Source organism: Bactrocera oleae, chromosome 6, assembly GCF_042242935.1.
Source record: "Bactrocera oleae isolate idBacOlea1 chromosome 6, idBacOlea1, whole genome shotgun sequence".
Taxonomy (NCBI): Eukaryota; Metazoa; Arthropoda; class Insecta; order Diptera; family Tephritidae; genus Bactrocera; species Bactrocera oleae.
In genome coordinates, this window is record NC_091540.1 from 50,574,822 (window position 1) to 50,588,839 (window position 14,018).

Consider the following 14,018-nt stretch of genomic DNA (forward strand, 5'->3'; position numbering starts at 1 on the left):
GAATATCAAAAGAAGGAGAACAAGGACTTTCAAAGGTGAAACTAAACTGAAAGATATGTAGTATTCACATCCGTAAAAGCCGAATAATCAGCATCATGAAGACTTGCATAGACCATATGTCAAAGAGGTATAGCTAAGATTCTATATAATTATTAAACCATTGGAGGTAACCACAAGCGGTCGGTCCTACACAATAGTAGTAAGCTACCGAGCTTCTTTCTGTCATATACTGGTATGTAAATGTTTATTGATAACGATTGAAGACGACAACAATCTAACGAATGGCGGACCAAAAATGAGCCGAAACCGAACCGCTTCAAAGTCGGTCAAAAATCAACGCGGTACTCATCGTTTTCTTCGATTACCTGGGTGTGGTTCACCATAAATTCGTTCAACAGCTTCAAACGGTCAATAAGGAATACTACTTAGCGGTTTTGAGGCGTCTATGTAAGGAAATACGTAGTAAACGACCGGCTTTCCGGACAGAAAGTTCATGAATTTTTTGCTACGATAATGAGTCGTCATATTTTATCATGATTGTGACTTTTTAGCTGAAATTAGAGTAATCGCTCAGTCAAAGTATCTGTCTGATTTGGCTTCCTGTGACTTTTTTCGAAACAGAAAAATCCGCTCCATGAGTCCATTGAAGCCATTAAAAGTCACTCGGCCAAGGCACTGAAGGCCATCCAGTCGAGGATTACAACTAGTGATTGGATTAGACAAGCATGTTTTGATTCGAAAGGAGAAGATTTTGAACCCGATCATTAAGATTTGTATTAATATACGTGAAATTTTTTTTTTTATCACTCCGGATCAATTTTATTCAATGGCAAACATACTATTTTCAATTAAAATATATTAGGTAATCGAATTTGGAATTCGTGGATGAGTACAAGAAGAAACTCGATCAAGCATCTAGCAGAGATTTAAGAGATATTACTATCTGTATTTGATATAAATATTAAAATGTTTTAATATATAATATAATCCGTCACTTTGAGCATTTTAAGAGCGTAAATCAGAGAACACCGCATTATTTATTTGATTTGGCTTTGTGTACTAGAATGTCGTGAAACCTCTCCGTTCTCAAAACGCCACATATGCGCATAGTTATATTCAAGAGCATGTGTTTCACGGAGAATAGCTGGAAGAGCAGTAGCTCAACGACACCAAAATCGCTCAGCTCATCATTCGTTTCGTAGACAACGCGTTAAGTGGACGTGCTGATTGTAATTTCTACACAATTTTGGCAAATAGTAAGTAGTTCAGCACAAATTTCTTTTTACTCAAAAATTTATACAATGAAATAAAATCTGCGCATTTGAAATGAAAAGGAAAATCAATATTACCTGTGAGGACAAATGGTTGCTGCAAGCTTTGTGCAATTAGCGGTGCTTTGCTTTTAACTGTGCGACTACCATTTGTGCATAGTAATCACTATGTACCGATAACCTCACTTAGTTCGAGACATACAAGTGTATATAAATTTATTCTCTATAAACAACGCCACTCTTTGCTTTTGAGTGTTTCGATTACATTTGTTTATTGACTCAAAAAATTTAAATAAATTTTGGTTCATCTTTTCTGATCTACAGAATAAAATCACAGCAATCAACTTCAATAAAATATACTTACACTAACAACAACGATTGACATATTTACGAAGACATTATTGTAGAACGGGTCAGCGACGAAATGGGCACCGCAAATGGAACCATTCCTAAGCACACGGCTTATCTATTGCGTTTAAGTATTGTTTTGGTGTTGTTTATTTTCGCAAGCATTGATAAGACCAGTGCATTGGGTCGATTCCGTAATGGGCGTTACGATGATGGATTTCTAGGCGAGCCGAGCAAATTCGAGTCACTGCGGCGCAAGCCAGAGCCGGAAGACAAATGGTTTGAGCAAAAGCTGGATCATTTTGGTGAAAAGAATAAGCAACTCACTTGGAAACAGGTATGTTTGCTTACGATTATACTTATATTTAGGTATTTTCAGTTTGCCACGAAATTTGTACCACTTAGAGGTAAACGTCGGAGACCCTATAAAATATATACATATGTACATAAATGGTCAGCATTACGATCTGATTCGATTTAGCCATGTCCGTCTATCTCTCCGTCTGTCTGTATATACATGAATGAGTCCCGCAGTTTTTGAGATATCGACCTGGGATTTGAACACGTCCTTTTCTACCCAAGAACCTGTTTTTTGTCGAAACCGACGGAAAGCTTTTACGTTTGACGAAATATTTTCAAAAAATTTGGCATGGATTATTGCCTAAGGCATTGGTGCAATCTCCAAAGAAATTGTTCAGATCGGATCACTATAGAATATAGCTGCCATACAAACTGAATGAAAATTTGACATGGATTATTTTCTAAGACAACGGTGTAATATCCGAAGAAATTGATCAAAACGGATCACTGTCGCATGTAGCTGCCATACAAGTTGACCGATCAAAATTAAATTTTATAAGGAATCTCTTGTATTTGTGTAGGTTATTATAGCTACGGTGCAACCGAAGTTAACGCTTTTTCTTGTTTGTTAACATATATGTATATATATACATTATTGGTTTTGCATTTTACAGCGTTATTTTGTGAATGACGAGTTCTATCGCAACGACAGCACAGCACCAGTTTTTCTAATGATCGGCGGTGAAGGTGAGGCATCGAAACGTTGGATGTCCGAAGGCGCTTGGATTAAGTATGCCGAACATTTCGGTGCGCTTTGTTTCCAATTGGAGCATCGTTTTTATGGTAAAAGCCATCCCACAAGGTAAGAATACTCAATAAATACTTTCCGATAATTAAGTTTATATTTAATTTTTGTATCCTTTGTAGCGATCTCTCCACAAAAAATCTGGTATATCTGACTTCGGAACAAGCGCTTTCTGATTTGGCTAACTTTATACGCAGCATGAAGAAACAATATAATATGAATGATAATCAAAAATGGATAGTTTTTGGCGGTTCATACCCGGGTTCACTGGCAGCTTGGGCACGTGAAAAGTTCCCTGAACTTATACACGGCGCTATCAGCTCGAGTGGACCGTTATTGGCTAAAGTGGATTTCAAAGGTAAGATTAATATTTTTTAAAAGAGAAATTGAGAGCTTAAAAGCAGCGTTTAAACTGTTGACTAAATTTGTGAAAGTATTGATTTGTCTAGGTAGAAGAATAATTTCTATGATGTCCGCTCATTCATATATGATTGGAATAAAAGCCTTTTATTAGTATTATTTTGAAGTAAAAGTACCTAATGTCATACATAAAGAACATATAAACCACTTTTATTAATTGAAGAGCGCAAAGTTCCTCGAAAAATACCCAAAAATGTAAGAGTAGGAACATTGGTACTATTTCACGAAAAAAAAAGTTTTGTACCTTTTTTTGTTTTGGACTTTAAATATTTTACTTACATATATTTTAATGCCACTAAACCACTTTTAAATATATTTACAGAGTATTTTGAGGTGGTGAAAGCTTCATTGGCCACATACTCTACTGATTGTTTGGAAGCTGTGAGACGTGCTTTTGCACAAGTTGAAATTTTAACACGTCACATGATCGGACAGCGCAATTTAGATGAAAAATTCAAGTATTTAACATCCTAAAAGTTCAAGCTTTCACACTTTTTAAACGTATGATTTTCTTTTGTTTTTTTTTTAGAACCTGCACACCTATTAAGGACTCTATAAATAATCCATTGGACATGTCCAACTTCTTCGAATCTTTGGCTGGCAACTTCGCTGGTATTGTACAATATAACAAGGACAACAGGCCTAGTGCCAAATACACAATCGATGATGTGGGTTTTTCAAATTAGAAATACTAAATGTTTGTAATTAAAACATAACTATTCAATAACCTTTAACAGCTTTGCAATGTTATGGTTAATACTACCATTGGTCCACCCGTAACTCGTCTCGGTGTTGTTAATGATATGCTCTTGAGTGAGTCGAAAGAGAAATGTTTGGATTACAAATATGATACAATGATTGCTGAGCTAAAGGAAACTTCTTGGGACGCTAAAGCATGTAATGGCAGTCGACAGTGGACCTATCAGACTTGCAATGAATTTGGCTTCTATCAAACCTCGAATAATAAGAGTGACACGTTCGGTGACCGATTTACAGTTGACTTTTTCATTAAGCAGTGCATGGATGTTTACTCAAAGAGGTACGCTATCTGTTTATTAGACACTCTTTTCGCAATAACTCTAATTTTTAAATATTTCATACAGCATGGACTCGAAATACTTAGAGCAAGTTGTCTCGCAGACAAATAAAAATTATGGCGCACTCAAACCCAACACTACAAATGTGCTCTACGTACACGGTTCCATTGATCCATGGCATGCACTCGGCTTGACTGCTTCGAGAAATCCGAAATTGCCCACAATTTACATTGAAGGTATGTTACCTATTATAGACTTATACTAATATCTTCTAATGGTTTTTTATTCCTTTTTAGGTACTGCTCACTGCGCCAATATGTACGAACCTGCTAAAACCGATCCGCCACAACTTGTAGAGGCTCGTAATAAAATTATAAAATATCTTGCCCAGCTGTTAGAGAACTTCAAGGTGGAACTTGCCTAAATATTACCAAATAAGCTTTATTGAGAACAATTATATGTTTTTATTTTACGCTAATACCAAATGAAATTCGAATATAACTGAACAAACGCTATCGAATATATGCCCTACTTGTAAATACATATATTTTTTATATTAATATGAAACAAAAATTATTTGTTGAGTTAATCAAAGTATTGCGTTATAAAGTAATGAAAGCAGTACATTTCCAGTTAACTAAAGGCTTCTTGAAGGAGTGCTCCGAGTATGGAATCAACATATTGGCAATAAGTACTTGTATACCCTGTATGACAGGTGACGGATGACGTATGGTTTTTTGCTCTCGCAACATATTGCACAGATTATAAAAGTTTTCCTCGCTTAACGGTTGTTAACGCATAAAAGTAATCACTATAGATGTCGGGTTATATATTGAAAGATATGAGTATGATTTCTTGATAGCTTGCGTTAAAATTAATACAACTTGGTGCATAGATTCCCTGGTACTCTGATAAGGTATAATATGAGACCATTTGAAATAGCATCGAATGCATTCATGTGAGATAAGTCAAGCAGCAATAGAGATATCGAAACAAAACTTATCTCCACGCTCATCTAAAAATTACCAAAATCATATATAGAACATAAGGTCCTCTTGGTCTCTCTTTATAACAAAAATATTGATTAGTTAAACTAGGAGCAGTCTTAAGAGAATGGTAATAATGTGGTCTGTTGGTAAAAATGTATAAAATCGGTTCAATAATTCTACATATACTGAATATAATGATTTTCGTTAATCTAGTTGCTATATATTATTGTATTAAAAATCAATAAAAAATCCGTTCAAGTTATCTTCGAATCATTTAAGGGATTCTATCCACTTATGAATTTTTAAACATTCCGCTTTCCCTGAAACGACCTTCTTAGATATATTTGTCAGATAATGATCGAAGGCATACGATATTAGATAATAGTTAAGCTTTTTTAACCCACTCAGAAGTGTAAATTTTTTCACAAAAACCGACTTTTTTCTGGGAAGCGGATATTTTGCCATTACCTGTACTCATCTATAGTAATAATATTTTTTTTTTTGCTTTCGGGTTTGTGACAATTTTAAGTAGAAAAATCTTTCTTACAGCCACGCAACTTTTTTCCTAGGTCCTCCAGAAGATCGGTTGTGTAGTAAAGAACATTAAATTTTGTAAATTTATATTTGTTTTATTTATTCAATAAACAAATTGCCTTTAAAAAAATTCACAAGAAGGCGTTTTTTCTGACTTACAAGGGGATATAATCCATTAAAAGTACTATTTAAAATATGTGAATCATAAGCAAACAGAGGAGACCACGAAAGTCTTTTGAACACAGGGAGTTTTTATTTTAAAACTAACCGACCGATGCGCTCCTTTGATAGCATTTGTGAGACTCCCTGAACCGGTGAGCATACATATTGTATTTTTATGTTTATTGGCATGCTTGCCCAAGCTTAAGAACATTATTCGAACTATCGTAAACTACCTAGCTTAATAAGTACTACTACTTATAGATGGTTTTCTAATCTAATCCACGGCAAGTTTCTTTATTTGTTATTTGTGGTCAAAAAGTCTATAAAATGATATCTAAAAGAATAACAAAAATTTAAAAATTTTCGAGTTTTAAGCAAAATATTATTTAATACTTATCAAATCTAAGACAATAACGACATATAGAGTTTTATATAGATTAATGTAATTAATTTCAAGAGCGATTGAGACAAAATGCGACGGGTTATAAATAATATATAAAATCATCTGTTAAACTTTCATAGTAATTTCTTTTTGTATTTTTCTGGGGACGAAATGGTCCATATCTTTATTTCTTGCTTATTTTATTTCTATATTCTAAATTAAACTTTAGTCTAAGAGAAAACTCTTAATATAAGAGAACTGTCTGTGGAAGTCTAATTATAGTACTAATAACAGCAGAAGAAGGACGGTTTTGAGCTGATCTTTGTATTGATGGCTTATAAAACCAATGTCATATCTGCAAAGAATCAATTACAAATTTAACGCCAAGCAAGCCACATATTTATATGTTTAATCGGAGTGTATTAAAAGAAAAATATATAAATAAACAATTATTAATTAAAGTGGGTTACAAAATCAAATAATAACAATATATACATATATGATTGTGATTACATTGATTTTTATTAAGAGGATATCAAATATATTGAAACTAATTAAATACAAACATAATCATAGAATTATGTAACAAAGTCAATAAATAGCTAACAACTGTAAATAAATTATATTTATTATAGAATAGCGTAATCGACGATTGGACTAAGAATGTCCTGTAGTTTATCGACACTTATTAATTCACACCTACAATTGATAACAATTTGCTTGTTGATATTTACTTTTAATAATCTTGATAATGCAAAGGCATTTGGATCACGTCGTAGTGTCCGTCACACTATTGATGAACCGAGCAAGCAGCTAACTCCTGACGACACACCAGAACCGGAAGAGAACTGGTTCGAACAAAAACTCGATCACTTCGATGACACACAGCAGAATATAACATGGAAACAAGTAAGAAAGTGTTAATGCCTTTGAACTCTTATATTATATATGTACAGTGAAGCGCAAAACTATCAACGTGTTTACTGAATGCGACTAAATGTTCTTATAACATTTTTTCTACTAATACCATCGGTAGCATTCATACACCCAAATAAATATAATACTTTGATTAATTAAAAATAGAAAAAAACATCTTTATTTTATTCCTGAACGAAATTATACGATACCAATTAAGAGTCATTTTGACAGTTTTTCACCACTGCATAAGTAAGTCATGAAAGTCCCTCTATATTTACCGGAATGGCTGGGTTAAGCAACTCAAACGATTCTGAGCAGAGGTAGAAATAAGAATTTATACTTGTATTAGTAACGTTTTGTCTACCTTGGCGATCACTAAAAAAATTTCAAAATTTGTGTTTTATTTTGTCGTTCGGAAAAATTCAATATATGTAGGTCGACAAATGGCAAATATAATAAATGTGAAGAAAAAGCAAAATATTGTCAGAGTTATAAACGCTGGAGGCCGCCCACGGTAGCTTACTGATGGCGATGCCCGTGCTCTTGAGCGATTATTGCGCATAAATGAATGTGTAGGACTTTTAGAGAGGCTGTCTCTAAGTTAGAACTTCAAGCGAGTATAAGGACAGTTCGACGCTCTTTTAATAAAATTAGTATGGTTGCTGCAGTAAAGCAAAATAAACCTGCTTTATCTGAGCGAAATGTTATAGTATAGTATTTATAAGTAATATATAATATAATAATTATGTAAAAGTAGGTAAATACAGGGTTTCTGGTAGTCCGCCTGGATGTTGTACGGCAACTGGAGAGTACCAAGTGTTTTAAAGCAATGTTTATCTCATAACAATTTTAGGCTCCAATTTCATTCAGCTTATTTTTCAGACCTTTTGGAGATCATAGATATCTTAGGATGTGTTTCCTAAGACATTATAAAAAATTTTGATTGCTACATTACATAGTACAATATGTACACTAGAATTTGATAGGAGAACGATCAGATAAGTTATATGTTGGTATGTTGAAATATACTAATATATATGTTACAAAGAAGTTAGAATTCCACCTTATATTGGAGAACGTCATGCATCTCTATTGCTTTTCGAGTCGTTCTCTAAAAGTGGAATTTAGAGAGAGGTCTAGTTGTCTTATCATTCTCTGGTCCATAACTAATATTACTTATTAAAATGGGTTTCTCTCAGTACCTTAAAACATCTCGTACTATTGCAACCAACAGTTTCTACCATAATGCCTAAGTTTGGTCGTCAATATTACAATAAAATATAATGCGCTATTAATCAATTTTAATAATATTTTGCCAAATTTTAATAATCTTTCTTTAGCGATACTTTATGAACGAAAATTTTTACCGCAATAACAGCAATGCCTCTATTTTTCTCACAATTGGTGGAGAGCTTGCGATATCGCCGCGTTGGGTGACCAAAGGGTCTTGGATTAAATTTGCCGAACATTTTGGAGCCATGTGTTTTCATTTGGAGCATCGCTTCTATGGTAAAAGTCAACCAAAAAGGTGAGAATAGGTGGTTGTATTACTAAGGGTACGGTTTTGTTTGAAATGCTCAACCAATATGTATATAAATATTTATATAGTCTTTTAAATTTTGGAAGTAAGACAGATAGCGGCGGAAAGGTTAATTTAGTTCAAAATTTGATCTACAATATTTTAACAGTAAGGGTGTAAACTGCGTCGAAAAGCAAGCCGGGATATTAAATTTAAATTTTGAAAGGAACTGCAAACTGTTCCATTTAGGACTAAGAATATTATGCCAAGTATTTTCTCTACGACTAGTAAGTAAACCATAATTCAGGGAATTGTTAAAGCGATTGCCACAATATCGGTCGCGGGTAATATGGTTCTCGAAATACATTTCGAAAATTGATTTTAAAAATGGTTGGCCTTTTTATCAGAACTTGGAGTAACAGCGTAAAGATATGGATGTTAGTAGTATCTAAAGCCCAAAACGACAATTAAATGAGAATGAAATTATTAGAGGAATCTGAGAACTTTTCTCACTTGGCAACTATTTCCTTTGATGGCAAAATAAATCAAAGTTATTTCTTAACTAAGTTTTCTCACAAGGCATACTAACGGTGTGGTTGTCCTCCCCTACTATGTTTTGAAGAAATCTGAAATTAATTTTAATTAATTTTCTCTCTGTTGCAGCGATCTCTCTTATGAAAACCTAAAATTTCTTTCCTCGAAGCAAGCTTTAGCTGATGTGGCTCATTTCATCCGAAGTATGAATCAAAAATACAGCTTTAGCAGTAAGCAAAAATGGATTGTCTTTGGTGGTTCTTATCCCGGTTCATTGGCGGCTTGGGCGCGTCAAAAATATCCGCATTTGATATATGGCGCCATAAGTTCGAGTGCACCACTTTTAGCGAAAGTGGATTTTGTTGGTACGAATAAAAATAAATATTTTCTAAAAACTTTCTAAAACTTGTCTTAGAGTACCTTCAGGTCGTCAAAGCCTCTTTGGCAACTCATTCCGACGACTGCTTGAAGGCTTTCGGTAAGGCCTTTGCTGAGATAGAAACACTCACAAATCATGCGATCGGTCAACGAAATGTGGATAAAAAATTGAAGTAATTTTATTTTTAATTCCAACTTACGAGTATTAAAAAAAAGTATGTTTTATAGTACCTGTACACCAATTGGAGAATCGGTTACGATCGAATTAGATATGTCGAACTTCTTTCAAAAATTAGCCGATAATATTGCATTTGTGGTGCAATTCAATAAAGTCAACCGACCCGAAGCTTATCATACTATCGATGATGTGAGCAAAAAATGTTATAAAATGTTCAATTTACTTGTACATATATACATTTTAATGGTGTTTTTTTTGTAAAAGGTCTGTAATGTAATGGTCAATGAAACTATTGGAGCTCCTTTTGAACGCTTGGGCATTGTGAATGACATGGTTTTAAAGGATTTGAAGGAAAATTGCATCGATTACAAATACAACAATATGTTGACTAAAATGAGGAATATTTCTTTGTTCGCCGAAGTAGCTAACGGTACACGCCAATGGACCTATCAGACCTGCAATGAGTTCGGTTTCTATCAAACGTCGAATAATAAAAAGGACACATTCGGTGATAGATTCAAGGTGGACTTTTTCATTAAGCAGTGTATGGATATTTTTTCCGAAAGGTACGAGGATACGAAAAAATCTTTTTTAATTACCGTTAGCTCTTAATTACTCTACTTTTTAATATTTTATATAGCATGAACGCAAAATACTTGGAACAAGTTGTTTCCCAGACAAACGAATTCTATGGTGGACTTAATCCCAAGTCAACGAATGTGCTTTACGTACACGGCTCAATAGATCCATGGCATGCGCTCGGTTTGACCGCATCAAATAATCCAAATATACCCACTATTTTTATTGAAGGTACACTCTTGTTTTATCCATGTAGATAATATTGAGCATCCTATTTATATTTTATGTACATAGGTACTGCACATTGCGCTGAAATGTATGACCCTGCTAAAACTGATCCAACTCAACTTATCGAGGCACGTAATAAAATATTGAATTTTCTTGCACAGCTATTGGGGAATTCGGAGATTTAAAGTGCCTAAAAAGGCCTCATAAATGATTTTTTTTAATAAAGTACTTATACAAAATATATTTTTATATACAACATGAATCATGTGGCATAAAATACCATTTAAAGACAAACAAAATATTTTACACTTTTTCACTCTCCATATTCTATGCTTTAAACGCAGGTGTGGATCTAATGTGTTTAGGGGATTGTTCAGTACAAATATCTGAAGAAACTGCTAATCTGTGAAGCAAAGAAGAACTAACTCAAATCATAAATTAGTCTCATTCGTACTTACCTCAATATCTCTGGCATAACATAAGCCAACGTGATCTATGTTATCGTCCTTGTCTATTTTATACAAAAAAAAAAATGTGAATCCAAAAACGTAGACATTTTAGATAATCTTTCTACAGGTATACAAAATCCTATATAAATGCAAAACCATATTCATAGAACCGTCACAGTTCAGTTCGGCAGTGATTATAATCTAAGTTAAAAACAAAATCAGTTTCCTAGGCCGCGGTGGGTACCAATTAAAACATTGTTTTTGTTATTTGTTTATTCCTCCATGTAAAATAGCATATCTTTAACCACACAGTTAATGTCCAATATTCCTATGTATAAAAGTGTGCATGCGTTCTTATAGTGTTATTCATTAAACTTTGAAGAGCTTTTTCGCTTAACTATAGATTTATGATTTCACTGCTTTTAAGCAGTAATGTAGTTGTAGTTCTAGCTGTTACACAAACCAAATGAGCTGTTTAAAAGGTTGTTCTTAAAATTCAAAATTTCATCTATTATTCAGCACAGGCTCCATCGAGTGTGTGATAAAGCGATTGTAGCGATCTTCAAACTTGTGGATATTATTTTTGTGGTATATATGTATATATGTAGTAATTGTTGATCTTTTATTCTTTTTATAGTAATCCGAGGATTTATTTCCAGAGACATTCTTTCGAGGCTGAGGTTAGAAAAAAGTTAATGGTGGTCTGATGCGGAGGGTACGGTGAATCCGTAAGCAATTGGAAGAGCAATTCAGGAGATTTGGCGATCGTTTTCGTTAATTTGTCACACGGGCGATTATAAGTTCGCGTGGCACCGACTTTTCAACAAACTTTCACACACATACCCATACATGAACGATATTTCCAACAAATTTCATTGATATGTTTATATGGTCTGCTATCACGTTTAACCGGAATAATTTTTTTGACGTTTTGGTATTTTGTTCACAACAACATTTTTTAAAGGTTCACTGGTTTCATCATTTGCGGCACTCATATGACCTATATGGAATGTGGCAACACTATTTAGGAATGATTGCTTAGCCCGGCGCAAGGCCCAGATAATACTGATACAAAGCTAGTTTTTTGGTATCAGCAGTGTATTTTGTGTCAAAAATATAATAATAGTTTCATTAATACGCGAAATCCTTTTCTACAATTTTATCAAAATACCAAAACTTGTATCACTTAAAATACTATATGGTATCACACGCATTAATTGTTCAACAGTTGCGAAATTTATACACATATCTTTTGGAGATTGGGTCTAACTACAAAATAATTCTATTGGCTCCCTCTCATAGAAACGTCTGTGTTGAACGTTGGTTGTTGGGGTTGGGGTTGGTCCAGACAGCCATTAATCTGATCTGATCTATATGATCCTTTAATCGTTAAAGCCCGGTTACCAGACTACCATATTTGTAGTTGTGTGGTAGTAATATAAAACATTCACCTATAGCTAAAAATGTTGCTGACTTAAAGTTAAATATCAACATTATCTTATGAAACTATCTATTCCAGTATAGCATTGGGAATATATAATATCAAGTATACCTATTTATCAACTTGATTTATTTTTATTTTTATTACATAAGTAACTAATAAATATGATAACATGGGTGCTAAATATGAAATTTATCTAATCAAATACAAACATATTAGCTAAATTAATAGAAAAATTGTGGATCAAATGGAAAATATGAATGAGTAGTATAGTTAACGTGCTTCCTTCGAAATATTCGTAGTGCATCTTGCACATACATTTTACCATTCCTTCTTGGCCTTAGCCATCCGTTCGTGCATTCGCTTCCAATACCATTGCACGGAATCATTAGCAATTATGTGTGTATCGATAAGTTTCTTAGTATTAATATAGACCCACACGCTTACATCCCAAAGCAAAGCAAGCACACGGAAGAGGAATCTTTCAACTTGTTCGCGATCCGGTAAACTGGGTGCAGTCACATTTTGCGTTGAGCTGGTGGTTTGATGTTCTCGCTTGGCATTATCCGCATAGAAGCGCACGGCTGTCAATGTGAAGGGGGCAATTGCGTTGAATCTGATGAAATCGCTTTGTATGCGTACATTATCTGCATCAAAGAAATCGAAAGTAAAAATAGCGAAATACACACACAAACCAATAAACGATTTAATTAAATTTATAAATTGTCTATAAATACGGCGAACCAATTGCATTCGGGAATGCACGACTTACCGGTCAAACCATTTTGTATGATTGCGTTTGTAAGAACCAAATTTCTATGCTGATCCAGATTCGCCACTACACTTGGACCACTAATTCTTGCTGCAGTTGCACTAACAAGAGTTGGTGTTATTCGCATGGATTTGGAAAGTAGCATTTCGCTTTATTGATTTAATTCTTTATTTGGAGTTTCGAAAATGACGAAACGTCACTATTTTGCAATGAACAACGTCAAATCAATGGAAGAAGAATATTTTATATATACAAAATGTCGCAGCCGGTTGGAATTGCGTTTGTTTGGCGTTGATGAGATCACTAGCGGACTGATTCAATTCGTACTTGTATGCGCCTCGCTTGTGTAGCTTTTTGTCTTTGCTTACTCGCTGAGTAGTTTGTTTGAAACTTTTGTGCGTTTATGTGTTGTTTTACCTTTTTATGTGAAAATAAGCTTTTGACAATTTCAATTTCACAATTTGCTTGTTTTCTGTCGTAAACTTTTCTTTTAGCTTTTGACAGTTGTGTTTCCATTTATTTAATTTAAATTTCAAAGGCTTCTTGATTTAATTATTGTGTTTTTGGAGACAAATTTGAAAAATGTGTTAACAGTTTCTCAAATAAATGGTCGTATTTTGGTTGCTGGTTCATTCTTTATAATTTATTTTATTGTATTAACTATTTTATGACTCTTAACGTTGTAAATTAACTATAAAATATATTGTTTGATTCAAACAAAAAAATATTATCTTATGGAAGATAGTAAGCATTCCCATCTTAGTACAGTCAAAA

General features: G+C 33.7%; 3 protein-coding genes across 4 annotated transcripts; 2 read left to right on the forward strand and 1 right to left on the reverse strand.

The window, feature by feature from the left end:
• Positions 1 to 1,145: 1,145 nt before the first annotated feature.
• On the forward strand, positions 1,146 to 4,754 carry LOC106620680 (putative serine protease K12H4.7). Its single transcript, XM_036359173.2, has 9 exons — positions 1,146 to 1,256; positions 1,596 to 1,956; positions 2,594 to 2,781; positions 2,847 to 3,082; positions 3,467 to 3,602; positions 3,674 to 3,812; positions 3,882 to 4,183; positions 4,248 to 4,417; positions 4,478 to 4,754. The coding sequence occupies exons 2-9, from the start codon at positions 1,696 to 1,698 to the stop codon at positions 4,603 to 4,605; spliced, it is 1,560 nt and encodes a 519-aa protein (XP_036215066.1). The 5' UTR covers positions 1,146 to 1,256; positions 1,596 to 1,695; the 3' UTR covers positions 4,606 to 4,754.
• A 1,441-nt stretch (positions 4,755 to 6,195) lies between these two features.
• LOC106626287 (putative serine protease F56F10.1) lies at positions 6,196 to 10,905 on the forward strand. Of its 2 annotated transcripts, none has more exons than XM_036359175.2 (8): positions 6,196 to 7,157; positions 8,507 to 8,694; positions 9,349 to 9,584; positions 9,635 to 9,770; positions 9,826 to 9,964; positions 10,040 to 10,341; positions 10,416 to 10,585; positions 10,649 to 10,905. In XM_036359175.2, the coding sequence occupies exons 1-8, from the start codon at positions 6,912 to 6,914 to the stop codon at positions 10,765 to 10,767; spliced, it is 1,536 nt and encodes a 511-aa protein (XP_036215068.2). In that variant the 5' UTR covers positions 6,196 to 6,911; the 3' UTR covers positions 10,768 to 10,905. The 2 variants fall into 2 exon arrangements, with proteins under 2 accessions (XP_036215068.2, XP_036215070.2); XM_036359177.2 differs by lacking the exon at positions 6,196 to 7,157 and adding an exon at positions 7,532 to 7,597.
• Positions 10,906 to 12,580: 1,675 nt separating this feature from the next.
• On the reverse strand, positions 12,581 to 13,725 carry LOC106620684 (uncharacterized). Its single transcript, XM_036359172.2, has 2 exons — positions 13,245 to 13,725; positions 12,581 to 13,119 (listed from the first exon to the last, which is right to left on the reverse strand). The coding sequence occupies exons 1-2, from the start codon at positions 13,387 to 13,389 to the stop codon at positions 12,794 to 12,796; spliced, it is 471 nt and encodes a 156-aa protein (XP_036215065.2). The 5' UTR covers positions 13,390 to 13,725; the 3' UTR covers positions 12,581 to 12,793.
• Positions 13,726 to 14,018: the final 293 nt, after the last annotated feature.

Excerpts from the sequence above, each read along its gene's own strand:
- LOC106620684 (XM_036359172.2), bottom strand. The coding sequence starts at position 13,389 with ATGCTACTTTCCAAATCCATGCGAATAACACCAACTCTTGTTAGTGCA. Across the intron at positions 13,120-13,244 it reads CATACAAAATGGTTTGACCG|ATAATGTACGCATACAAAGC; the intron begins GTAAGTCGTGCA and ends TCTTTGATGCAG.
- LOC106620680 (XM_036359173.2), top strand. The coding sequence starts at position 1,696 with ATGGGCACCGCAAATGGAACCATTCCTAAGCACACGGCTTATCTATTG. Across the intron at positions 1,957-2,593 it reads AGCAACTCACTTGGAAACAG|CGTTATTTTGTGAATGACGA; the intron begins GTATGTTTGCTT and ends TGCATTTTACAG. Across the intron at positions 2,782-2,846 it reads GGTAAAAGCCATCCCACAAG|CGATCTCTCCACAAAAAATC; the intron begins GTAAGAATACTC and ends TATCCTTTGTAG.
- LOC106626287 (XM_036359175.2), top strand. The coding sequence starts at position 6,912 with ATGTCCTGTAGTTTATCGACACTTATTAATTCACACCTACAATTGATA. Across the intron at positions 9,585-9,634 it reads AGCGAAAGTGGATTTTGTTG|AGTACCTTCAGGTCGTCAAA; the intron begins GTACGAATAAAA and ends AACTTGTCTTAG. Across the intron at positions 9,965-10,039 it reads CTTATCATACTATCGATGAT|GTCTGTAATGTAATGGTCAA; the intron begins GTGAGCAAAAAA and ends TTTTTGTAAAAG.